We start from the raw sequence: 26,587 nt of genomic DNA on the forward strand, positions 1-26,587 counted from the left end.
GACAGGGAGCCCGCTGTGGGGCTCGATCCCAGGACCTTGGGATCATGACCTGAGCCAAAGGCAGACGCTTGACCCACTGAGCCACCCAGGAGCCCCTAAAATTAATATTTTATCATTATTAAATGTGTCAGGCACTATTCTAAGTTCTTTACACAGATACTTTATTTTAATCCTCAAAACCACCCTCCTGAGGTTTGTTGCTATCTCCATATTATAGACAAGGTAATTGAGAATCTGGAGGTTAAAAACTTATTCAGGGTCACTAGGCTGATAAGGCATGGACCCTAGACTTGAACCCAAGCAGTCTTTCTAAGAGGGTTTTCTCCTAACCGCTGTGTTCAACTGCTTCTGTGTCTCTGTCTGTCCTGATGCTACACAGCCGGGCAGATTCATAGCCAGGGACCCTTACACTTTTATCCTGGAAGCTCCAGGACAGCTTATTTCAGGGGTGGCCGTTTAGTTCAGGTTCTCCAAGAAGATGTGAAACTGCCTTAAACTGCCTTTAAGGAGAGCAGATGATGGCGTTCTTAGGTGACCCTGACAGAGCAAGGTTGTCCGACATGTTCAAAGTGCTAACTTGGAAAATGTGTATTGGGGAGCGCCCGGGTGGCTCAGTGGGTTAAGGTCTCTGCCTTCGGCTCAGGTCATCATCCCAGGGTCCTGGGATCCAGCCCCGCATTGGGCTGTCTGCTCGGCAGGGCACCTGCTTCCTTCTCTCTCTCTCTGCCTGCTTCTCTGCCTACTTGTGATCTCCGTCTGTCAAATAAATAAATAAAATCTTTAAAAAAAAAAAAAAAAGGAATGCATGTTGGAACCCATTTTTGAATGGGTTCTGATGAATGGGTTCTTCATATGTTCTGATGAAAAACTAGCACAGAAGAAATTTTATGAATATTTGGATTTGGAAGGGGGTGAGAGTCTATAACATTGTGGAGACACAAAGGCATTTTGTGTCAAAACTTGCCAATTTTTCCTACCATATTTAGTGTCGCTTTTTTCTCTTTGGCCCACAGATGAAATATGTGAACGAGAGATTTCAAGATGGAAAAAACAAAGAGGTGGTTCTTATGTGCATTGGCATCACTTCAGGAGTTGGACGGCTGCTCTTTGGCCAGATTGCAGATTATGTGCCCGGTGTGAAGAAGGTGTATCTTCAGGTACTTTTTTAAGCTGCTTTGCCCCCGGCAAAATTATCTTTTATCTCTTCATGTCTTGTTATACGTATTTATTTACTTAAATTCTTCTGTAAAAATGACAACTATTTTCTGGAACCTAACTTCCTTTTTTTTTTTAAGATTTTATTTATTTATTTGACAGAGATCACAAGTAGGCAAGAGAGGTAGGCAGAGGGGTGGGGGAGGCAGGCTCCCTGCTGAGCAAAGAGCCCGATGTGGGGCTCCATCCCAGGACCCTGAGATCATGACCTGAGGTGAAGTCAGAGGCTTTAACCCACTGAGCCACTGAGGCGCCCTCTGGAACCTAACTTCTACCAGCAGTTTTTCAGAGGGCAAAATCGCTAATGAGTTTCGGGTTTTCAACTTGGGACACTGAAGATCAAACAACAATCTTATTTGTTTTGTCACGGAACTCTACCAAATCCAAATGGTTTTTGCCCATTACTTTTTCTAAGAAGAATGTTTTATTTTTGGCACTGTTCTCATAGTCATGTGCCTTTTGCAATATCTTGTGAAATTCGGGGGTGTGTGTTTCTTTTGAACTTCTTTATTGCACATTGCCTCCTGGGCGTCGAGGGGTGTGCACGAAACTAATGCTAATTCCAAGACCATACTGACACTCATTTGACAAGTGCTTAAATGACTCCTCCATGCTGGACACTGTGCTAAATGCTGCAGGGGAAGCATGAAACAGGACCTGGGCCCTCAGTTAGTAGCTGATGGTCTCATGGGGAGACAGATAAAACAGTGTTACGGTGCAGTAGAATAATGACTGTTCTAGAAGGTGCCGTAGAAACATGGGCACCAGACATCTGAGTTGCTAGCGAGGGTTCCTGGCTGGTGGGGTGTTCCGACGTGAGTGGCAGTCAGATAGATAAAGCAGAGAAGTGTGTTCCAAGCAGACAAAACCCCGTGGGCAGACAGGTGGAGGTGTGACATGGTCTATTATGTCTGGGAAGCTGAGTGAAAGGGGATAAAGTAGACGGGCTGGAGGGAGACGCAGGAGGCAGGTGCGGAAGAGCATGACCACTGTCCTGACGTCTACCAGGAGCCATGAGAGGGTTTTTTTTTTTTTTTTTTTTTTAAGATTTTATTTATTTGACAGGCAGAGATCACAAGTATGCAGAGAGAGAGGAGGAAGCAGGCTCCCTGCCGAGCAGAGAGCCCGATGTGGGGCTCTGGGATCATGACCTGAGCCAAAGGCAGAGGCTTTAACCCACTGAGCCACCCTGGTGCCCCCAATGAGAGGGTTTTAACCAAGGAAGCGACATGGCACGAGTCGTATTTTATTAAGCTTAATTCAGCAAAGAGTGGAATTAGTGGAGGCGGGGCAGGGGTTCTGACCGCCCCGGAAGGCTGCGGGTCGTATAGCTGCCTTTCTGTGACGTGGCCCGAATAGGCAGGTCACAGAGACAGAAAGCAGATTCGTGGTTGCTGGGGCAGGAGGAGGAGGCACTGGGGAGTAACTGCTACAGGGTATGGGGACTCTTCCTGGGGTGATAGAAGTACTCTAAAATTAGGCAGTAGTGATGGTGGTACAACTTTGTTAACTAAAACCCACACAGTATTGACTTTAAAGGGGTGAATTTTATGGTATGTGAATTTATTATCTCAATAAGGCTGTTTAAAAAACAGAGGGACTGGCTGGAGACTATTGAAGTCGTCGAGGCAGGAGGAGCCAAGGCAGAAGCATTGCAATGAAGCGGTTTGAAGCCGGGACCCTGGGGGGTGATGGGGCCCCCTCCGCAGGGTGTGAGGTTTGTGGTTCTAGTCACAGACTGGATGCTTGTGCTGCTTCATTAAGGTCAATGATTCAGTAATAGAGTAAGATGCTGAGTTCATTTTTGCCATTTTAAATTTGTGCTGCTGATGGGAAGGTTGGGTTTGGAGCTCCTGAGAGAGTCAAGAGACCTGTGGGACTTCGGCATTCGCGGGCTGTATGCGGGGGTGGAGGTCCCGGTGTGCAGCGGGGAATGAAAGGAGTGGCCAGTGGTGGGAAGGAAGCAGGGTGCAGAGTGTTTTCAGAGGCAGGAGTGCTCGGCAGTGTCAGCAGCTAGTGAGACGGCAAGCACGTCAGAGACTGAAAGGGTTTTGGCACCTGCGTGGCTCAGGTGGTTAGGCAACGGCCTTCGGCTCGGGTCATGATCCCAGAGTCCCGGAATCGAGTCCCGCATCGGACTCCCAGCCCCATGGGGAGTCGGCTTCTCCCTCTGACTTCCCCTCTCTCATGCTCTCTCAAATAAATAAATAAAATTAAAAAAAAAAAAAGACTAAAAGGTTTTCATTGGATTTAGCAACAGAGTTTCAGCATAGTGGCAGGTGCTAACGAATGATCATAGTCACTGAATGAATGGCCACATAGACTACTGTGCTCAGAAGCTTGGCTGTGAAGGGTAGGTGAAGGGGAGTCTGGGGTGGGGGCGGTTTGGGAGTAGGGAACCCAGCGTGTCTCCTCACCGTATCGATGGGCGGCAGTATTTGAACCGGGCCTTAAGTAGGATTTGGATGCAGGAAAATGATTGGAGAAAGCATTTATTACAGATAAAATAACTTTCATTAAGTGATTTGAAATAACAGCAGCTGCCATTTATTATTTCCATGTGGCAGACATGAGCTCAGGGCCCCACGTGCAGTCTCTGGTACTCCTAACCCCAGCCCTTTGAGGACGGTATTGGAGGTGTGAACCCTGAGGAGCAGGGAGGCGGCCTCGCTGTGGGTGGCCGTGTGTGGATCCCCTCTGCTCTGCAGAAAGGAGTCTGGTCATGTGGTGGAAGGAAGCGTCCATAGCTGGTAGAGTGCTCCTTTTGAAAGCGTTTACTGTGTTATGATCAGTCTACTTTCATTAGGACCTTCTCTGCGGACCTGCTTGTAGAACAGTTGGTCTTGTTCTCAATGGTCAAGGGAACCCTCTAATGGACACTTGCTGCATTACGGACTCTCCGCTTCTTTCATTCTTTCCAACGATTGTGTCTACTGTGCTCCATCCAGCCTAGACCCGGGCAGGCTGATACACACAAGACACGCATGGCCCCTGAGTTCCTCGAGCAATACTGGGGGCAGGAAAAAGGAAGAGCTCAAGAAGATAGGGAGTGACATGGCAAGAGTTTGGGAAACTAGGAAGGGCCACATTGTATAGGACCTTAGAAGCCAAATGAAGAGATTTTACTTTAAGTGTAGTGAGTCTTTACTGGAGAATGACGTGGTTTGATTTCACATTTGTTAAAAAGATGTATTTATTTGAGTGAGGGAGAAGGAGAGGGGAAGAATCTCAAGCAGACACCCCACTGAGCATGGAGCCCGACACAGGGCTTGATTTCACGACCCTGAGATCATGACCTGAGCTGAAATCAAGAGTCAGGTGCCCCTGATTTCACACTTTATTTTTTATTTTTTAAGGATTTTCTTTCTGTATTTGAGAGAGAGAGCATGAGCCAGGAGAGGGACAGAGGGAGAAGCAGGCTCCCGGCTAAGCAGGGAGCCCGACATAGGACTCGATCCCAGGACCCTGGGATCATGATCTGAGGGGAAGGCAGACGCTCAACTGACTGAGCCACCCAGGCACCCCCTGATTTTACATTTTAAAGTCACTGCGGTTGTATGTGGAGGAGAGATTCCTGAGGTGGAAGCAGTAATCCATTCTCCACAGTAGTGTCTGCTGAGTCACAGGTGAGCGGACTGCATTTCCGAGAGGCCTGTGAAGGAGAAGGAGGGCCTTCAGTGTGTGCTGTGGCTCCTGGCCTCGCTCCTTTACATCACTCCCCTCCTCTGTCTCTCCTTTTCCTCGGCTTCCCTGCCCAACTCCCAAACATTCAGTTTGGTTTTTGATTCTTGGCTGTTCTTTGCCGCAACCTACTCCAGCTCTGCCTGTTTGCTTTTCTCCCTTTCTTTCCCTCGCTGGCTGGCGGCCTCTTGGCCTGGCCGGTGAGGTCTGGAAGGCTCCCACTGCTCACCTTCCTTACCTTCTCGTCATGGGTGGGGCAGACATACCCGCTCCCGGCTTCTGTCCATTACGGCCCAGCCGCACCAGCTGTGACACTTCTCTCCCCTCCCCGTCTCCTAGCAGCTGGGCACGGAACACACTTCACAACCTCCCACGTGGTCGGATTTCTGGTCACGATCATCTTGGGTCTGGGAGGCTGCAGAGCAGAAAAGCACAGGCTCTGGAGTGAGACATGAGTTTACCCCAGTTCTTGTCACCAGCTGTCTCCAGAAGCGGCCGAGGGCTGCGGTAAGGAGTCACGGTGACAACCATGTAAAGTATCTCCCCAGAGCGGGTGATTAATAAACCCTTCCTTTGATTACGTTTTAATATTCTATCAAATACTGAAGCAGATCCTGATTTGGAACAGGTCTCAAGAAAAGGAGACCTTGGTTATCCTGAACTAGAGATCTTTGCTTATAATTTTTTTAAAGTTATCTGTACATCCGACGTGGGGCTCGAACTCACAACCCTGGGTCGCACGCACCACCAAGTGAGCCAGGCGCCCCGGTGACCTCTGCTTATAGACAGACTCCTCACCTCCTGGTTCGGCAGTCTCACACCTCCGCTTCAGAGTTCTGAATGTAAACTCCGTCAGGGTCCTGGTTTCGTGTTTTCAGCTTAACCACTTTAAATGCCGAGCAAAGAGATGACTGAATTGCATCATATGGAATATTAACGGTTAAAGGCTTTCTGCTCAGGGCTCCTAGCTGGAAACGTCTGGAAACTTTATATTGAATAAATTTGTAGGAGCAACACTTGACTCTAACTGGGGCCAGTTGTGTGTCTGCCTCTGAAAATGCCTCCTGCTTATTCAGGTGCAGCTCATTTTTCTTCTGGAACTATACTTAGATTCCTGAGCAAAACTTAAACTGACATTTCTCCAAGAATGTTCTTTTAGTGATAGAAATAGGGAAAGATAATAGGAAAAAAAAAAAAAGGGAAAGAAAGACCCACCCCAATTTTTTTATTAAGTATGTAAACAAACTCAAGCAAGGTGTTCTGTAATAGAACCTATAATACTGTGACAGAAGATATTTCCTTGGGTGATTTTAAGAAAACAAAAGCAAGAAAGACATCTCAACCGTCAATGCCTTATTAAATGTCAGTGCCAGAGGCTAGCAGAGAATTAGGGGCCTCTGAATACTTCATTTAGGGGCGCTTGAGAGACTCCATTAAGCCATCTGCCTTCGGCTCAGGTCATCATCATACCAGGAGTCCTGGGATTAAGCCCCGCACCTGGCTCCCTGCTCCTCGGAAAGCCTGCTTCTCCCTCCCACTCCTCCTGCTTGTGTTCCCTCTCTCTCTGTGTCTCTCTGTCAAATAAATGAAATCTTTAAAAAAAAAAAAAAAAACTCATTTAAATCTAACCAGAGCTGCTGTGCTGGAGGAGGGGAAAGAAGTTTGTAGTAATACTAAATCTATTTATCTTTCAAACTGGAGCCCAGTATTTACAAATCAATATTTGATGTATGGATCGGTATTTATTTGGGGAAATGATAAAATACAGAAACTCCCCTTTGAACAGTTCACGAGCTATTTTCTGAGAGATGATAAAGGATAAATGTGTAAATGCCAATGAACTCAATTCTTAACAAAAAACCAAGAAACTTTACTTTTAAATAACAATTTCTATTTATTAAAACTTAACAATTTTGAGTAACAATAGTTATTGTCAAGTAATTGAAAAGGGAGAATAATATAGTTAATATAGTTTGAACTGAGAACTCCTAGTCGGGTAAAGGATTAAGAAATTGTTAAATTCAAATACTAGTAATATATACATAAATTTGAAACTTTTTTTTTTTAAAGAGGTGGGGAGGGGCAGAGGGAGAAGGAAAAAGAGAACCTTAAGCAGACTTCAAGCCCAGTGCAGAGCCCAACACAGGGCTGGATCTCATGACCCTGAGATCATAACTTGAGCCAAAATCAAGAGTCAGATGCTTAACTGACTGAGCCGCCTAGAGACTCCTACTAAATTTGAAACTTTTTTTTTTTTTTTTTAGTTTTATTTATTTATTTATTTGACAGAAAGATCACAAGTAGGCAGAGAGGCAGGCAGAGAGAGAGAGAGAGAAACAGGCTTCCCGCTGAGCAAAGAGCCCAATATGGGGCTTGATCCCTGGATCCTGAGATTATGACCTGAGCCGAAGGTCAGTGGCGTTAACCACTGAGCCACCCAGGCACTCCTAAACTTGAAACTCTTAAGTGAATTATTTTTTACAAAACCAACCAAAGAACAAAAATTAGAAGGGTCCAAAAATGTATAGAAAAATCAGGATAACCACCAGAAGTAAAGGGTCTTAAATTTGGGAAAAACATTCATATATTGAGCACAATTGATTTGGTGTGCTTAGACTTTCAGTAGTTCACTCTGGCTCTCTTACCTTGGGAGAGATTTTTACTGAACAAAATAGTAAAAGAACAGGAAGTATATTCAAAGAAAAAAATATTCTTGAAAGCAAACCTAGGGCTCAATTGATTAAGTGCCTGCTTTTGGCTCGGGTTGTGGTCCCAGGGTCCTGGGATCCAGTCCCACATCGGGCTTATCGGGGAGTCTGCTTCTCTCTCTGCCTGCTCTGCTTGCTGCTCCCTCTGCTTGTGTTCTTTCTCTGACAAATGAATAAATAAAATCTTTATTAAAAAAAAAAAAGAAGAAGAAAGCAAACCTCGTATAGTTACAGTGGCATGGTTGGGAATGTTTAGTTGGTGGCTTGACCAATTAAATTCATTGAATGCGGCCCCATAGTGTCCAGAAATTTTATTCTAGATTCTCTGGAGTTTGTGATAATGGATAAGTCATGACTTTCCATGTTTATCTCCTTTTATGTTTGTAGGCAGAATTTAAAAATAAATATATATAATTAAGACTATTAAAGTATGGTTAGGTTATCAATGATAATACTCCTGAAATCTTTATGTACATGTGAATTTCAAACTGAAAGGTCCCCCAATAATGAGTCTGTGATTAAAGGAGCGAGACTGATACAAAGTGAAGGTCAAGCAAAGCTTTATTTCACACCAAGTATCAAGAATCAAACTGAACATTCGGGGCCATGCCTCTTACAGAGAGGGCAACCTCCCCCCGCCACCCCGCCTTACCGACTAACTTTTTTAAAGGGCAAGGGCCATGTGGTTGGGCCTGGCCACACACAGGTGGCCAATGAGATTGTAACACAAAGGGAAAGCTGCACAGTCATGCTAGGTCACACACGGGTGGCCAATTGAATTACAATTCACCCTAGTAGATATTTGAACTAGCCTACCACCTTGGTCAGAATTGGTGCCCAAAAGGCGGGGCCCACACTCCTTGGTAGCTAAGGAAACAGGATGTGCCCCGACTGATCGGATGTCTCCACCTGGCCTGACCCACCCTTTTATTTGGGCTTTGTTACCTGGGACTGGTTCCCTGGGCTTGCTTTTAAGTAAGTTCCGGGGTAGGGGGGCAGGGCCAGTTTAAGTTTTACTGAATAAACAACAAAATCACTGTTTAACCCAAGATGGAATCCCTCTGGCTAAATAGGCCCCTTACAAAACTTTCTACATTTTATTTTTAGATCTTTTACTGTAGATGGGAAATATTGGGAGGCCTTTTTTTTTTTTTTTACTTGTTCAGGGTCACAGAGAGCTGGAACCAGGTCTTTTTCCTCTGAACCTTAGTTCTTTCCAACCTACCAGGCTGCAAGCCCACTAATTACCCATGCAAAGAAATTATGCATGTGTTTTCATTGAATTGGGTTGGAGGAAGTGTTCAAGTAGAAAATAAAAAGGAACACCTGGGTGGCTCCTCCAGTTAAGTTTCTGCTTTCCGCTCCTGTCCTGAGCACCCGGCGGGCTCCCTGCTCAGTGAGGAGCCTGCTTCTCCCTTTTCTTCTCCTTCTGCCCCTCCCACACCCTTGCTTCCTCTCTCTCACAAATGAGTAAATAAAATCTTTTTTTTTTTTTTAAGATTTTATTTATTTAGTTGACAAACAGAGATCACAAGTAGGCAGAGAGGCAGGCAGAAAGAGAGGAGGAAGCAGACTCCCTGCTGAGCAGAGAGCCCGATGTGGGACTCGATTCCAGGTTATGTGGGATCATAACCTGAGCCGAAGGCAGAGGCTTTAACCCACTGAGCCACCCAGGTGCCTGAGTAAATAAAATCTTTAACAAAGAAAGAGGGGGGGGGGGGGGAAATACCCAGGAGAATGGGAGATGGTGTTCTTTGGAAAAAGTGAAGTGCCAGACTTAATTTTCAAATAACTAACTCAGAGTCTTAAACTATTATACCATAAAGTCCTGTTTTAATAGTGAAGAATAAAAATACACTGAGCTGTATGGTATGATGGTACCAAAAAGAGACCTAACCTGGAGTCTGCCACTTGCTTCAAGAGCATGTTTCTTACCGTGGGGTCCGCGGACCACTTGCATGAGGATCCGCTGGAGAACTCGGTACAGCTGCCACGCCTCCTCCCGCGTCCGCCGCCTCCTGCGTCCGTCCACTCGCTGGGCCCCGCAGGCAATCAGGCCGCGGAGGAGCTTGTGCGCGGCTGCCCTGAGCTGAGTGACCGAGCTTGGTGGGCCGGAGGTGGGAAAAGCAGAATAGAAGATGGTGACCCAGATGGCTGCTTTATATGGTCTCTCCCTTCCTCCCAGCCCCCTGGTCGTGGAGGTACCCCCAGGAAGAGTTCCGCCTGCTCGCTGCTCCCGCCTGCGCAGACCAGGGGTTCCCGGGTGGGCATATGTAGACACGTTACTAAAAGTCTCCCAGCATCACTCTGCATGTAAAATGGGCATCACCTTAGTACCCACTTCATGAAGTTGTTAGGAGATCACTAGCTAACATGTTTGGAACAATGCCTGACTTTTTTTTTTAGATTTTATTTATTTATTTGACAGAGGCAGGCAGAGAGAGAGGAGGAAGTAGGCTCCCCACTGAGCAGGAAGCCTGATTTGGGGCTCAGTCCCAGGACCCTGAGATTATGTCCTGATTCAAAGGCAGAGGCTTTAACCCACTGAGCCACCCAGGCACAGTGCCTGGCATTTAATAAACACTAAGTAAATGATCTCGCTATCCTATGCATATTTCTAAAAAGGCTGATGCTTTTTGAAACATTTCTTCTGCTGACTGGTGAACTGTCTAGTTTCATTTAGTTCTTTGCTTTAAAAAGTTACTGAATTGGGGCGCCTGGGTGGCTCAGTGGGTTAAGCCTCTGCCTTCGGCTCAGGTCATGATCTCAGGGTCCTGGGATCGAGTCCCGCATCGGGCTCTCTGCTCAGCGGGGAGCCTGCTTCCTTCTCTCTCTCTCTCTCTGCCTGCCTCTTTGTGATCTCTCTCTGTCATAAAATAAATAAAATCTTTAAAAAAAAAAAAAGTTACTGAATTGCCTGCTCCCTTTTGTGTACCCATCATACTTGGAATATGCAACTGTGGAATATCTAGAACACTCGATGTGCAGTCGTTTTCCATGTTCTTCCCCCCACAACCCAAGGGTAAGGAACCAGGGTTTATTCACGTGGCACCGTATACAGCACAGAGCACAGAAGTTACCCAATGGCAGGCAAAACCAAGTGTTTGGTTCTGTTAACTCCTCTACCATTAAATGAAAGTGTTCCATGGCTCAGAATATTTCTTAGCCTTAAGTCTGTGCTTAAATAGGGTATATCTGTGCTGTATCACCAGAAGACAGTGTTTGAAAATATCATTAAATAATCACATTGAGTTACATTATCAAATAAAATTGGATTACATAATTTAGCTCTTAGGATGTTCTAGTAGAATATGTTTATATTTTCATTTGCATATTATACATATTTCCTATGATAGTCAAAACTTAATGGAATTTGAATAATTGAAATTCAGTACATATTTATGTAATATATAACAAATCATAGATACTTATTTTAATCTCACTTGGTCTGAATATTTGGAATATGTCTGGAATATTGGCAGGCAATGTATTCTAAATTATTTAAATGTCTAAACCTTACATCATTCTAGTCCCCAAGCTAGAAGCTGTGTGATGTGAAGTACTAAAGCTTGCTGGCATATTTTCCTTTTGTAGAGGACTAATGCTAATAGGGTATATACAACTTCAAAATCAGATGTTTGATGAATGAATTTGAGCTGATTCTTAAAGAAAAATATTTATTGAGTATCAACCAGGTATAAGATTCTTTTTTTTTTTTTAAGATTTATTTATTTATTTATTTGACAGACAGAGACCACAAGTAGGCAGAGAGGTAGGCAGAGAGGGAGGGGGAAGCAGGCTCCCTGCTGAGCAGAGGTCCCCCCCCCCCCATGCAGGGCTCGATCCCAGGACCACTGGGATCATGACTTGAGATGAAAGCAGAGACTTTAACCCACTAAGTCACCCAGGTGCCCCATCAACCAGGTGTAAGATTCTTAAACCTTAGATTATCTACTCCAAATATGACTTTTGTACAGATTCTGACTTCAAAGAACTTACAGGCTGGAGGGGAACGTAAGTAATAAAAATACTTATTTTACTCTTGTTCCTTTATGGACATTTTGAGAAAGTGCTAGGGGAACTTAGGGGAGATTATTATGGGAGTTGATTATATATATATAAGATCAAGATGAATTGGGCCATGGAGACAACTAACCAATAGTTGGGCAAAAGTCCTAAGCATGTTGGTTGGTGATTGTAACATTCATTTTTCCTGAGAGCGGAGTTGACGTTGTGCTGTCTTGTCCTAGGTAATCTCCTTTCTCTTCATTGGTCTGATGTCCATGATGATTCCCCTATGTAGGGTCTTTGGGGCCCTCATTGCTGTCTGTCTCATCTTGGGTCTCTTCGATGGATGCTTCATTTCCATTATGGCCCCCATTGCCTTTGAGTTAGTTGGTGCCCAGGACGTTTCTCAAGCAATTGGATTTCTACTTGGATTCATGTCTCTACCCATGACTGTGGGCCCACCTATTGCAGGTAAATATGATGATTCTTCAGTAATTTACTATATGGAAAATACGATTTTTTGGCTGCCGGTCTTTTGCTTTTGTGTGTGCCTTACTGATAACATTTTTAATAAGACCAGCCTTGGATGACGTGTTGAAAAAGTTTGCTGAGGAGTCCCTCTTATCCTTATTGATATATAACACACTCTATAAAATGTTCAATTGTAAGCTTCTGGGCTTTAAGCTTGCACAATGCCTATATTTCATTTATATATGTTTTGGGGAAATGGAAACACAGTTGCTTTTAAAAAAGAGATGAAGAAAAAAAAAAAAAAAGATGAAGATTCTAAAAGATTGCTAAATATGTATGCTTTGTGTAAGAGATCATATCCCCCCCAGAAATAATTAATGGAAAATAGCATTTAGTGGAAACGACTGAAGTGTCCATCAGTAGATGGATAAACAGAATGTGTGCGGCTATATAATGGGATAGCATTCAGCCATAAAAAGGAAGTATTGTACCAATCAGTACATGCCACCAGGGGTCGAACCTTGTGACCATTATGTGAAGTGAAAGAAGCCAAATACAAAAGGTCACACACTGTCAGATTTTATTTACATGAAATATGCAGAAGAGGTAACTCCATAGAGGCAGAGAGCAAATTGGTGGTTTCCAGGGGTGGGAAGGAAGGGGAATTAGGGACTAACTAACTGCTTAATGGGTATGGCATTTCCTTCTGGTGTGATCAAGATATTTTGGGACTAGATAGAGATAGTGGTTTTACAACATTGTGAATGTGGTAAATGCCACAGAAATGGTTAATTTTATGTTCTATGAATTTTACCTTTAGAAATCTTCTGAATAGTATAAAGGTGCCTTGTGTTCAATATTACTTGGGTGCCCCTGTGAATTATTAGGTTAGGAATTGATAAAACTAGGATAAAGTTGAATTGTATGTATTGTCATCTGTGTCTGGCCTGTGAGGGGCTCCGCGAAAGCTCACTCTCCGATCCAGAACCACTCATATCTAGCAACTTTGCCAACTGGGAACGTAGTCATGAGTAAGCAAACAGTCACTAAAGGTCTCAGTTTCCCTGCAGGAGGACCCCTCCAGCCCTTCCCCTGTCCCCCAGGTAATACATGACTTCCACTATTTTTACACCTCACAAGCTTGGATTTTTAGGATTTCCAAGTCTACAGCAGATTATAAGCAGCACTTTGGTAGGAATGCTGTTTGCAACTAGAAATAACTGAGAACAGACCAGTAACGGGAGATAACCAGAAACTTCCAAAGTAGGCCGATTAGGCGGCTGCTGGCCGCTGAAAGCTCTTGGCTCACCAGGAGGTTCTGAGGGGTCACAGTATTATAGTCAGACATGATAATTAGTGCTCAGGAGGAGGAAAGGTATAGTTATATACAGAATATTCTGATTCAGAAAATAGGAAAATTGTATCTGCATATTGTAACTGTTGTATCTGTATATTATTGTACAATAACATTTCTAATTTCTAATACAATATCTAAAGTTGTATCTGTATATTTTAGGTTTCTGTCTAGAATAAATGTACACTTTTTTAATGTGTCAGTACTTAACTGGACAAATTCTCGGCATTTCAAAAAGTCAGATACTCAATTCATTGTGTTCCCTGGACATTTCGGAAAACTGATATTTTATTTTAAAAGCAACAAAAGTTTGGGGCGCCTGGGTGGCTCAGTGGGTTGAGCCTCTGCCTTCAGCTCGGGTCATGATCTCAGGGTCCTGGGATTGAGCCCCGCATCGGGCTCTCTGCTCAGTGGGGAGCCTGCTTCCCTTCCTCTCTCTCTGCCTGCCTCTCTGCCTACTTGTGATCTCTGTCAAATAAATAAATAGAAATCTTTAAAAAAAAAAAGGCAACAAAAGTTTAAAAACACTAAGATAACTTTTAAAATCTGGGTTTTGTGGAGCACATGGCTGGCTCAGTTGGTAGAGCCTGTGAGTCTTGATCTCAGGGTTGGGAGTTTGAGCCCCATTTTGGGTGTAGAGATTACTTAAGAAATAAAATATTTTTTAAAAAAATCTGGATTTTGTTAGAGAAATTAGAAATAAGGAGTATTCTAATGAGAGTTTTCAGAAGCAGGGCCCAAGGATCTATCAGACTGCCAAACGTTTTACTTCCACGTGCTGAAATGTATTTAACAATCTAACTTTTTCATCTTAACTCTCAGATCTATAATTTTCCATGATTTTGAATTCTAATTTTATTTATCTTTTTAAAGATTTTACTTATTTATTTGAGGGAGGGAAAGAGAGAGAGAGAGCATAAGCAGGGGAGCGGGGAGGAGCAGAGGCTGAGGAAGGAGATTCCTCGCTGAGCCAGGATCCCGACGTGGGGCTTGATCTTGGGACCATAGGATCATGACCTGAGCCAAAGGCAGATGCTTAACTGACAGAGCCACTGAGGCGCCCCTTGAATTTTTTTTTTTTAAGATTTTATTTATTTATTTGACAGACAGTGATCACAAGTAGGCAGAGAAGCAGGCAGAGAGAGAGGAGGTAGCAGGCTCCCCGCTGAGCAGAGAGCCTGATGTGGGGCTTGATCCCAGGACCCTGAGACCATGACCTGAGCCAAAGGCAGAGGCTTAACCCACTGAGCCACCCAGGTGCCCCACACCCCTTGGATCTTAATTTTAAATAGCTTTATGTTATTTCATAAGCAAGTAGGCCCAAGAAAGTTTGCAATACAGACATTGTGGGATATGTGTGTATGAGAGAAGTTTCAGGCTGGTGGTTTATCCACCTTCCCCTGAAATAAGGACCATTCCTGGGCCGCAGTACCCCAAAGGCCTCGGAACGGTTTTGAAAAAGCCAAAGCTTGGTTACAAATATTTTTTTCCATGTAATATCTTGGTACACAAACCCAAAGACCTGTAGTCTGTGGCAAGATTAAAGATCTAAGGTCTTTTCCTTTCTCGTATCAGAAAAGGTTTATACTTCAGACCCATTTCCCAAGAAATGTATGACTGATCTGAGACTCCTAGGAGCCACCCTTGTTCTCTCTCAGTGACAGTTTTTTCCCTTCCCAGGGTTACTTCGTGACAAGCTGGGCTCCTATGATGTGGCATTCTACCTCTCTGGAATCCCTCCCCTTATTGGAGGTGCTGTCCTTTGTTTTATCCCCTGGATCCATAGTAAGAAGCAAAGAGAGATTGATAAAACCACTGGAGGAGAAAAGATGGAGAAAATGTTGGAGAATCAGAACTCTCTGCTGTCAAGCTCATCTGGAATCTTTAAGAAAGAATCTGACTCTGTTATTTAATGTCTTACATACCTCCACCAGACTGAACTTGCTTTCAGAAGTTTAAGCAAGCTTTCCTTTTATATAAATTGCAAATTTCTTATTTTTTTAATTACATACTAGGAATAGCACAATAATGAGGAGCTAGAACCCTTATTACTACAAGAACCATTTTCTGCCACTGAATAGCTAGCTGTCTGGTATTTCCATGAGTGTGGGGGCAGAGACTCTGGTATATGAAAACTTACTTCGGAAAGTCAAATATTGTGAGCATTGATGCTATCTCAGTAAAAAGCAACTCTGGAAACTGTGAATGCTAATAAGCTTGTACAAATATTTAAAAATACCTCAAGCTATAGTGAAAGGGTTGCAATTTGGTTAGGACTGGAAATATTGTCAATTGTCTCACGTGATGTTTTTAATTCCGGTATCTCTGTTTTAATTTCTTCTGCTACTGGGAAACTTTTTACAAGATTGAAGCCTGGATTCTAGGTAATGTCAGATTTCCCTAAACCTCAAGTCTGTGTTAAAGCTGCTTGCCTGCTGTTAAATAAGATCTGAAATTAAGTTATTCCGCCTTTTCCGGTGTCCAGGGAGCTTCCAGGAGCAGACGGTAGCACCGTGTTCAGATTCGTGCACGACACAGAAGGGATCCTGGTCATAAGGGCAGAGCAATTCGGGAGGCAGGCATTTCTTCCTCCTCCATTTGTTCCCTTTCGGTTTGCAGTGTGTTTTACTCAAGTAGCCAGAAACCCCCAAATTTCTGAACTTGTTTCAAGTGTAACAATAAAGTGAAATAGAATGAATGAAAGAGATTCTGACCATTTCACATAGAATTTTTCTGACTTTGGGATTTCTTAGCACTAGGATGTGACATTTCCACAGAGTCTTACTGAGCATGTTATCAAGTTGGCAGTTTCAGGTACAAATGGGGGAAAAAATATTTGTATTCATGCAGAAAATATTTCTGATAGAAATAGTTGCTCAAATTCATTTATAAAATTAATAGGTCTTGAAAGATTAAAAGCACTTAGAGAATTTCTGTATTTCCAAAACTTTCTGGCAAAATTTGCACTCGTTGGTATTTATCCCAGCACACTCCCCATTAACATTCCCAGATTTTTACTATTTATGCAAAGACACTTGCATAAATGTATTATTTTTAATATTTAATTTTAATTTTAAAGGTTTTTTAAAATTTTAAATTATTTAAATTTAATTTTTAATTTTAATATTTAAAAGTATTAATGTTTTAAAGACCTAAAATTAAAACCAAAGTCATGCCATGACCTATACTCATCTACAAAAATAAAACTCATTTACAAAAAATAGGAATACTTTCCTCATCCTCAGTGTTTCTTATTTATGTCTTTGAAAGTTAATATGCAAAGTATATTTAAGTCCTAAGTATAAATGTGTATTAGAGCTTCCTCAAATGTAGCTTGTTAACTTGGGAAGAATGCTGTCTTTTCTAAAGCACCTCCAGGATCCATCTGTTTTGAACTTCTCTATAAGGACAGTAACTTAATCTCTTCTCTCTCTACTTTTTCTTCTAGCATCTAATCTTTCTTTATCTTTAGCTGTAACCTGAAGAACATATGGATTTGTAGTTGTGGATGGGGGTCGGGGGGGCAGGCCACATAAGGGGCTAGAGGGAAGTGAGGTGGTTAATAAAACAGCTAGAAAACCCAGAAGTTCAAAGTAGGAATGCTAAATGTGCAATTTATTTTTAATAGGATTTTAAATGATTGTTGATTTTTTCATATTAGGAAACTTGGTAATTTGTCTTTTGGAAGGTTATGTCGCTTAAAAAACAACTATATTTTGACCGTTCTGCCCTTTCATATTCTTATTTTAAGTTTTTAGAAAATGTCTTAGGGGGCATCTGGGTGGCTCAGTTAGTTAAGTGACAAATCTTGATTTCATCTCAGGGTCATGAATTCAAGCCCCGCATCAGGCTCCGTGCTGGGTGTGGAGTCTGCTTGAGATTTTCTCTCTCCCTCTGCCCCTTGTCACCCAAGCACCCATGCTCTTTAAAAAAAAAAGAAAAGAAAAGAAAAAGAAAAAAAGGCTTAGAAATGACAATATATTATTGGGTTCTTTATTTATTCATGCCTAGTTATATAAAAATGTGCTTCCTCATTATTATCAGTGCTTTTGAGATCAGAAAAACCTACGACTAAGACCAATCATCAGACCTGCCATTATAAAAAAATTTTTTTAATAGTTTTAGCATAGACTCCTAAGACTTATCCCTATCCCTGCCAATTTTACAGAAAGAATTCTAAAAGAGAAAATTAATTCGGTAGAGACCTCCAAAATTTTTCCCTTTCAAAATTTGACTGATTTTAGAAAGGAAAAAAAAAGTAATAATCTAAAACTCAAAGGTTAGGGTCCATAACAAAAGAGCAAAGTGGGGCGCCTGGATGGCTCGGTTGGTTAAGCCTCGGACTCTTGATCTCAGCTCAGGTAGTGATCTCTCAGGGTTGTGAGTAGTAATGTGGAACCTACTTTAAAAAAAAAGCGAAGTAGCTCAAGTATTTATAGTAAAACTTAGATTTCAGAATATTGTGTTCATGTATAAAATTACACATATGCAGTTTTCAGTCAGATGGAATGAATTAAACAGTCCTATGACACTGAAAAATCTCTCCTATAATAGACTGTTATGGAGAGTTCTTTGCTATAATAACATAAAGTTAAAAAGTATAAAAGATGCTAAATCCTATAAAATTATATTTCATAACATGTTTGGTACAAAAAGCTCTAGAAGTCTGAAGTTCTGGAAGTTCTGCAAACTTAGAAATGAAAAATACTAATATTCATAAGGATTTGTGTTTTAGAACAAGAAACGTTACCCTAATCTTTTCCAAGTAAATCCTTTTTAATTTCTGAACAGTGTACCTTTATTGCAATAGAGTGACCTGGTGGGCCTAAATGTTTTTGTTCAATCCATGCAATTGAGAGGAAAACAGTAGAGTCAGAACTCTGCTTTCTATCTCATCATCCTAATTCTCAGAGAGCATCAACAAATGCTCACATTCAGAAGGTTCTAGCATTTGAGGCCAACGATATAAGGGGAGCAATTATTCCTCCTTATAGAGACTCTGAATCAGATACTATTGTAACAGACAACCATGGATCTCCCAGAAACATTTCAGTTAAAGCAGTAGATATCTTGGTATCCATCCATTTCAGTAATAATAAACCCCCTAGATTGATACTTTACTCAAAATTTATAAATTTCTTTGATCACAGTTGCAATCCTTTGTCTGCAGTCCTACTAAGAGACTTGTAATGTCCACTCGAGGTTGCACAGGCTTGCATTAGGCTTCAAATTCTAGTCAGAAACAGAAGCAGGACTTCATTTGTACTTCCGGATCCACAGTACTTTTTTATATGTGTTTGCAGAAGATCCCGTGGGCTCTGCCCAAGCATGAAGCAAACCGTTACTCTGTTAGCTTCAACTTTCTACACTATTTTAAAAAAATTATTAACATATAATGTATTGCTTGCTTCATGGGTACAGGTCTGTGAGTCATCAGCCTTACACACTTCACAGCGCTCCCCATAGCCCATCCCCTCCCCGACGTCCATCACCCTTCCCTCCCCTCCAGCAACCCTAGTTTGTTTCCTGAAATTACGAGTAATCTCTTACGGTTTGTCTCCCTCCCCCATTCCATCCTGTTTCATTTTTTTCCCTCCCTTCCCTCCATGACCCCCCGTCCTGCCTCTCAAATTCCTCCTATCAGAGAAATCTTATGATAATTGTCTTTCTCTGACTTATTTCACTCAGCGTAATACCTTCTAGTTCCATCCACATCATTGCAAATGGCAAGATTTTTGTGGGTTTTGACGGCTACATAGTATTCCTTAAAGTAAATGTACAATTAGTTGTAAAGTAAACACAGGTTTGTTTTTACTTCTGGTAATTCTAATCCTTTTAACTGCCCTGAAGAATATTTTAATTTTTACCTTTGTTATTTATAAACTACTTTATGTCCGGGTGACTGTTGCTGTTAAATCAAGAGAAAACTGAATAGAAAATGCAGTGAACAGGGGCAGGCCACGTCCAGCGTGGGTGGCACCGATGGGGTTTCCTGGTAGTGCACTTTCTGGTTCTTTCTTACACTCTGCTTGCTCTTCCTGTTCTTTCTCATCATTCTTTTTCTCTTTACTTCCCCCGTCCTTCAAAAACCTGCTGAGGAGTTCATTAACCTCCTTGCTTAGTTCTACTGGCTGCTTAGCAGCCCTACTTACTGGTACCTATGGCTTCAGAGAATGGAAGCCCATGCCACATCATGTAACCTGGTGAACGGCTTGCTCTCAGCCTTGAACTTCGAGTTCTATGGGTCTACACTGAAAACATTAATTATGTGATTAAAATCTGGGAAGGAAGTTCATATGATAGCATCTTTTGTGCTAATATCAAGAACTTTACTTATATGTTTAAAGTAATGCTTGCAGAGAAAAGACTGTCAAATTCTTAACATGAGAATTTTCAGAGGACATACTTTTTTATTTTGATTTTTCATATTCTGTTAAAGTTTTGCTAGATCTTAGCCCGAGAGCATGTTGTGGAGGATGCTTTGGAACGTAGCGTGCCCCTCACATGTGATTCCTAATGAATCTGTGTTAGACTTTATGGTGAATGGTGTTAGAGTAAACTCCCAGAGTCTAGAGACACAAGTGGAAAGGAGAAGTTAATTAGCTCCAATTAAAAAATATGTTAACAATTTAAGTTTTAAACTCCTTAGGAAATTTCAAACACCAAAATCTTCATTGTTGCTGGCATAAACGTTAAGGAGCAATTCTTGTGTTAGGCTGCAAATTGTTGCTTTTGCCAATGTGTGAAAAGGAGAAGGAAGTGAAGTGTTCTTATTTTACATTTTATATTCTTTGAAGGGCAAGTAGTATCTTAGCTAAGAGAAAAGAATCGTCATAGTTTAACTCTTAAAAACAAAATTCTTACCTTGTTACTAAAACAGAACAAGTGGGCCATTTGTAACGGTGATGTGGAGTAGGGTGGAGTAAGAACACAGCAGAGAAGGCAGCCTGGCCACTCTACTTGACTGACAATCATTAATTCTGCTCGGGTTACACTCACTGATTTTTGTTGATTCTTAGGGGTAATCTGGAGCTGAGTTTGAGCATGGTTCCTGGGGCAAAGATTAACAAGGTGGAGAGCAACAACAGACAGCTCATGGGCTCACTGTACTTTTATAATCGCAGCCCTTTTTAGCAGTTTATTTATTGGCAGACACTAATGCTTTGTTTTATAAATACGCTATAGAGTGATAGGAGTGATAGGTTACAGTCTCAGAAATAAAGGGCCAAATGCCCAGAGCAAATGTGAAACCCGAAGACAACAATCACAATTCCTAACCTTACGTAAATGTGGACTTAACCAGATGACTTTAGATGACTCCTCTCGAGACAAAGATCCATGCAACAATTCATTGCCACATCTTTGAGTCACTCAAAGAAACCCTGAAACTTGGGATCTAGGTTACTTAGCTTGGCCTTTTAAAAATTACCAATTTGTCAATAATAAACACTAATCATCTTGATCTCTGTACCTTCAAGGAGCTCTCCCACGGTACTGTTGTCGTGACATACAATATAGGAGGCTACCTCATTCACAAAATAGAAGATTTCAATTTTTTGTTAGTGTGTTAGATATTGGGAATGAAATAAAACCTAAATACTTGACCATGACAGGCCACCTACCTCAGCTTTCAGAGTCCAACTAAAAGCCCAGCTTAATCGAGTCGTGCTTAATCAGAAAGGCGATAGTAGTGACTCTGAGATTAAAAGGCAAGGGAGTGCAAGGTATACAGGGGCCAAACTACCAGTAAAACTTCTTAAGTACTTTGTTCTGAGAAGTGGATATAAGAGGAACAAAAAAGGAGTCTTGACGAATGTGGCCTGTGGGTAATGGGAAACAGGAAAACTGAAGAAATTTATGACCTAGATAAAAATATGAACACTTACTGAAATGTTTCACCAATGGCTTTTCAAACTACAGTGGCAGCTTAACAAAGTCTTATTTTCATTTGTGTTTTCTTTGGCATAGAAATGGGTAATCGCTGACAACAGATTACATGCTTGTGCCTTAACCATATAACTTACATCTTACATTCCTGCAGGAGGCACCCCTTTCCTAGCGGAACAGGGACCGTGGCAATGAACTTTTGTCTCATTGGAGTTTTTAAAAAAAATGCTGTCGTTGAGTGTGGCAGTAGTGTAGGAGCTAACCCACAAATTCCCAGTCTAATCGAAGATGTTTCTGGCCTTTCAGTATGAGTGATGGAAGAAGAGTATTTTGGAGTTGAACGTCACTAACCATGTGTGTGGTAGGAACTATCAGTATAAAATAACTTTCAGAAATCTAATGAAATCTGTGACACAATTTTGGAGCCCCTGGTACGTGACTTTTATTCTTTACTAAATAATACTTTTTAGTATCTGTCCATTTTTAGAAGCGTGCATTTGTTAAATATGTTAAGTGTGGGTAAGCACACAAAGCCTTTTCTGTGAGGATCCTCCCTAAATGTAGTCTTCTGTAGTATACTCTAATATACTAGAAGGTTAATGGGTCACAGTATCTTTCATAATTCAGTCTATATTGGAGGAGTACTTCAGGGACTAAGGGCTTCATGAGTGCTATTTTTTGAACCCCACGCAATTAAGCAGACTATATATTTGGTGCCTTTCTTTCCTACCAAAGAAAAATTAGGTTAAAATTGGTGCTAAAGGTCATGTTCGTTTCAAAATTATTTTTTCTTAAAAAAATATATATATATATATGTATATATATATATAGATATATCTCACAACAGGAAATGTGTAGGTCCAGCAATATTATGCATGTTATATTCTGTATATACAGCTAAAGAAAAAAACCTCACCTAAAAAGCAATTGAGTTCCGATATCTACGTAGAGGTATATAATTTTCATTAACGTGTAAGTCTTTAAAGCACAAAACTGAAAAGAAAATGATCACCAAATGAAAACTTAGTAATGAATATACCCTGAAGGTAATAACTTGGAGGAAAAAGTCCCATACAATGTTATATGTCCGTTATATCTCCATTAAAACATAAAAATAAAATAGTTAAAATAACATAAAAGTTAAAAACTCCCTTGTCAATGTTTCTAGCACAAAGTTAGCTACTCAAAGTAGTCTTTAACTCTGAGGGTGTATAGAAAATAGTTTTATATATATTTTATTGTATATATATATATATATATATTTACATGTTACAAAATACCTTTCTAATGAGCTTGTTAAAGTGGATACTTTAAGCTATTTTTCAGGCTAAAATTAGAGTTAGGGGAGTCATCAGTCTTAAAACTTGGATAATGAGTTACATAAAACAAATTCTCACCGAAAGTGTCATTGTTCATCTTTCAGATTTAACATAAAGACTTAAATTAGGGCGCCTGGGTGGCTCAGTGGGTTAAGCCGCTGCCTTCGGCTCAGGTCATGATCTCGGGGTCCTGGGATCGAGTCCCACGTCGGGCTCTCTGCTCAGTGGGGAGCCTGCTTCCCTCTATCTCCCTCTCTGCCTGCCTCTCCGTCTGCTTGTGATCTCTCTCTGTCAAATAAATAAATAAAATCTTTTAAAAAAAAAAAGACTTAAATTAGTAAAGAGTACATGTGGGTCACTGTGAGCAAATCTCAGACCTATGATTTATTCCACGTTCTTAGTATCGTGGTTGTAGCCGACAAGATGACACCCACCTAAAATACCCCATGGGTCTCTGAGTCCTAAGGTCTTGTGAGTGGGATTCTGATGAAGTGAGTAAAACAGGTTTTTATTTAATCCTGCTTTTATAGACTGCCTTAACTCTAGGAGGATTTTATAAATATAAATTAGAAAATGATACACTCTAGGAAATGAGGAAAATCATACATTTAGAACCTACCAGAGCATACGGGATTCTCCGTGAACTAATAATAACTCCTAACTACTGTTAGCTGGGGTTATGTGTGGAAGGGAGAATGGGAGCTTGCTCTGTACACTGTACAGTGAGATGAAATATCCCTTTACTAACATCTGGATTGACTTAATTTATGTGGTTTGAGAACTGTAAGATTCCAAAGGCACTGTGCTGTAACGCTTGATAAATTTGCGTTTTGTCAGCTTGTTCTCCTACCAGTTTCTTTCAGCCTGGAAATGGTAGCTACAACAAACAGAACCCTACAGTATTAAGAGAGAGCGTGGATATTTTAAGTATCTCTTCATATAATGTGACATTTTTCATGTCAACTTATTTGAATGTTTATCTGAAAGGCAATTTCAAATTATGTGCATATTTTCAAAGTTAGAAAAACATGCTATATCTTAGACATCAAAATCAAATTATGCCAAGTGCACGCTGTACACCGCGGTGTGGCTCTGCTTCCCTGCCTACACAGGATGCCATTTTTGGTACAATAGTTGCTTAAATAGAGATCACGATGTGAAGTAATTATGCAGGGTTTGATCAGTATGCAGCGTTTTAGTACTTGCCTTTAAAAAATGTTTTTTTTTTTCTTTTCAAAGAGTGTAATTTATAATTGGTTTTTTATAATGTGCAATTTCATATAGATAACCAAATTTTTAATGGAAAGAGCTTTGTAATCATTTGGAGAATAAAATCATTTTACTGTGGAACAATGTGGTATTCTCAGTAAATACAATTTAAAAATGTTAGCAAATTTCTGTAAGGCTTCGTGATTATATTTATGGGATTCCCTGGGGAGATGAGGAACGAAAAATTACTGAAGTGAAAGAAACCGACTCTGTTGAATGAAAGAAAAACCAGCTGTGTGCCTTTTAAGCTGCACACATGTATTCCAAATGTGCTCGGGTATCGTTACCTCTGCTGGGCGGGTGACGGGGAGAGAAAGGATCCCAAAGCACGGGAGAGTCCAAAAACGATTTCTATCTGAAACTCTTTTTTTATAGATTGAGTTACATTACTGTTTTGCTTATACTGATTAAATGTATTGCATTCAGCTGTTACTTGGGACCTCCAACTCCCTGACAGTTTCAGGGGATGATCAAGAAGCGGGCTGGAATTTGGGTAGATACCCACTGCGAGAAAACGGACTCCGCAGTCAGAGGATGTTTATTACTGGATGTGCCCTGACCACGGAGCAAATCATCATTTTCACTGAATGTTGCTAAAGAGATCTTACACATTAAACTCAAGAATATGGAATTGTGCTTAATCATTTATCCCAATAATTATTCATTTATTTTTAAAAAGATTTTATTTATTTGAAAGAGAGGATGAGTGGAGGTGGGAGGGGCAGTGCAGAGGCAGAGGGAGAAACAGGCTCCTGGCCAAACAGAGAACCCCATATGGGGTTCGATCCCAGGACTCTGGGATCATAACCCGAGCTGAAGGCAGACGCTTAGCCACCCAGGTGCCCCAACTCCAATAATTATTTACATGCCTGGGCGTAGGTGCAAAAATATAGGGGCCACTGGAGGGCTTTTATGAAAACCGGGAGAGAATGGATATGAGAAATTGTTACTGATCCTAAGTGGGATAAAATTCACTCTCCTGGGAAAATAATTTTTATAGGAACAAAAGGAATTCTAATGTATACAGGAAACCTAATTTTTCTAGAGACATCGCTCAAATAATTACAGTATCAGACCTAACATAGAAAGTTGTCAAATCTCCAACTAACAAATCTAAATGAGTTGTTTTTTTAAATCCTTGAGTCACAAGTCGTTTTGAACTCTTTCAGGCACAGGACGCTCACGAACCGTACCCCAAGTAGTGGTTTCCTCCATAGCTGGGCCCTTTGCTTCCCACAGTCACACCACTCAGCTTAACCACCCATCCTTGTCTCCGGCATCTATGAGCCTCCCTGGTCACTCCTGTACTTCTGACAGTTACTCCAGCAAACGGCTTTTGGTCCAAGGTTCAATGTTCATGGGGAGCAACTTTATTTCCACTCACACTCAACAGCAACACGTGGGACCTTGTCATCTCCGCAAATGGCCCCATCTTTGAAATCTTTAATATCATCCCTCTCTTACCGTGACTTACGATCACTTGATTCCCTCTTTTTTTCTCACTTCCACTTGGCCTGCCCTTCAACTCTGAGCTCCTCTTCCTGTTGGCTCCATCGCTCCCAATCCGCACTCCCTCTCAGCAAACCAGATCTGTTCTCTCTCAACTCTGCTCCCTACCCTTACTCCTGGGATCGAAAAAAAAAAAAAAAATCCAAATAGCTCTCTGAATATTTGGCTCACTAGTTGCCCCTACATCTCCCACCCTGCAAATTAAACAATTCCAGCTTCCTCAACCGGATCGTTCACATCAGCATAAATACACGCTATTCTTTCTCCCATCTTGGTGGGGAAAAGACCTCTTTTAAACCCATGTGCTCCCTGCAGCTACTGTCTCATTTCTTTCCATCCATTTAGAAAAAGCCAAAAGGAAAAAGAAGACTTTGAAAAAATTTCTACGCACTCTTCAATTTTATCTCCTATTCTCTTTGAGCGTCTCTCTGAGGATTTTGCCCCTACCACTCTGCTGAAACTGCCCTTCTCAAGGTTACCACTGACCACCACGTCGCTAAATCAGGTCGTCATTTTTCAGTCCTCATTTTATTTGAATGATCAGGAGTGGTACAGCGGGCATCAATTTCTAATCCCTGAATCAGGATTCCCATGCAACACACCTACCTGGTTTTCCTCCTTCCTTGCTAGCCACTCTGTGCCAGGCTCCCAGCTCTAAACACGGAGAGTGCCTCCCAGCTTCTCTAAGCTACCTCCATGCCCCCTGACGCAGTGGCCGCCCCAGCTCCTGAACGGACTTGCTACCTACATCAGCCGAGGAGCACATGCCTCACCCTTTGACGCCAGACCCTTAGATCCAACTGCCAACCCAGCACCTCTAAACTGGATGACCGAAGAATCTCCCAATTGAACATATCCCAAACCACGTTCCCGAGATTTCCCCCCCAAATTTGCTGCTTTTGTAGCTCTCCTCGTTCCAGTGAATGGCAACTTGATTTTTCTGGTTGTGTGGAGCAAACACCTTTGCATTATCCTTAGCCCCTCTCTCCTGCTCCCGCACCCGCGGCTGGCAAGCCAGCAAGTCCCACGGGCTCTACCTCCGAAATATGTCCAGAGCTGGCACGTCTCACTGCTGCCGCCTGCTACCACGCTGACCGCGCCATCAGGGTCTCTCTCGTCCTTTGTTCCCTTCCCTTGCTCCCCGCTCTCTTCTCTACAGAACGGCA

At 41.8% G+C, this 26,587-nt stretch overlaps 1 protein-coding gene and 1 long non-coding RNA gene across 2 annotated transcripts in view; one reads left to right on the forward strand and one right to left on the reverse strand.

Annotated features, from left to right (window-relative positions):
* SLC16A10 (solute carrier family 16 member 10) overlaps positions 1-16,487 on the forward strand; it is a 121,038-nt gene extending 104,551 nt beyond the window's left edge. The window contains exons 4-6 of the mRNA XM_059401211.1: positions 1,014-1,157; positions 11,855-12,083; positions 15,118-16,487. Coding sequence (XP_059257194.1) covers positions 1,014-1,157; positions 11,855-12,083; positions 15,118-15,350 — 606 coding nt within the window. The 3' untranslated portion in view covers positions 15,351-16,487. The remainder of the gene's footprint in view (positions 1-1,013; positions 1,158-11,854; positions 12,084-15,117) is intronic.
* Positions 4,324-26,587, reverse strand: part of LOC132018366 (uncharacterized) — a 33,484-nt gene continuing 11,220 nt past the window's right edge. Inside the window, exons 2-4 of the long non-coding RNA XR_009404516.1 lie at positions 9,540-9,706; positions 5,135-5,311; positions 4,324-4,867 (exon numbers count right to left, since the gene is read on the reverse strand). This is a non-coding gene — a long non-coding RNA (uncharacterized LOC132018366). The remainder of the gene's footprint in view (positions 4,868-5,134; positions 5,312-9,539; positions 9,707-26,587) is intronic.

Source organism: Mustela nigripes, chromosome 5, assembly GCF_022355385.1.
Source record: "Mustela nigripes isolate SB6536 chromosome 5, MUSNIG.SB6536, whole genome shotgun sequence".
Lineage (NCBI taxonomy): Eukaryota > Metazoa > Chordata > Mammalia > Carnivora > Mustelidae > Mustela > Mustela nigripes.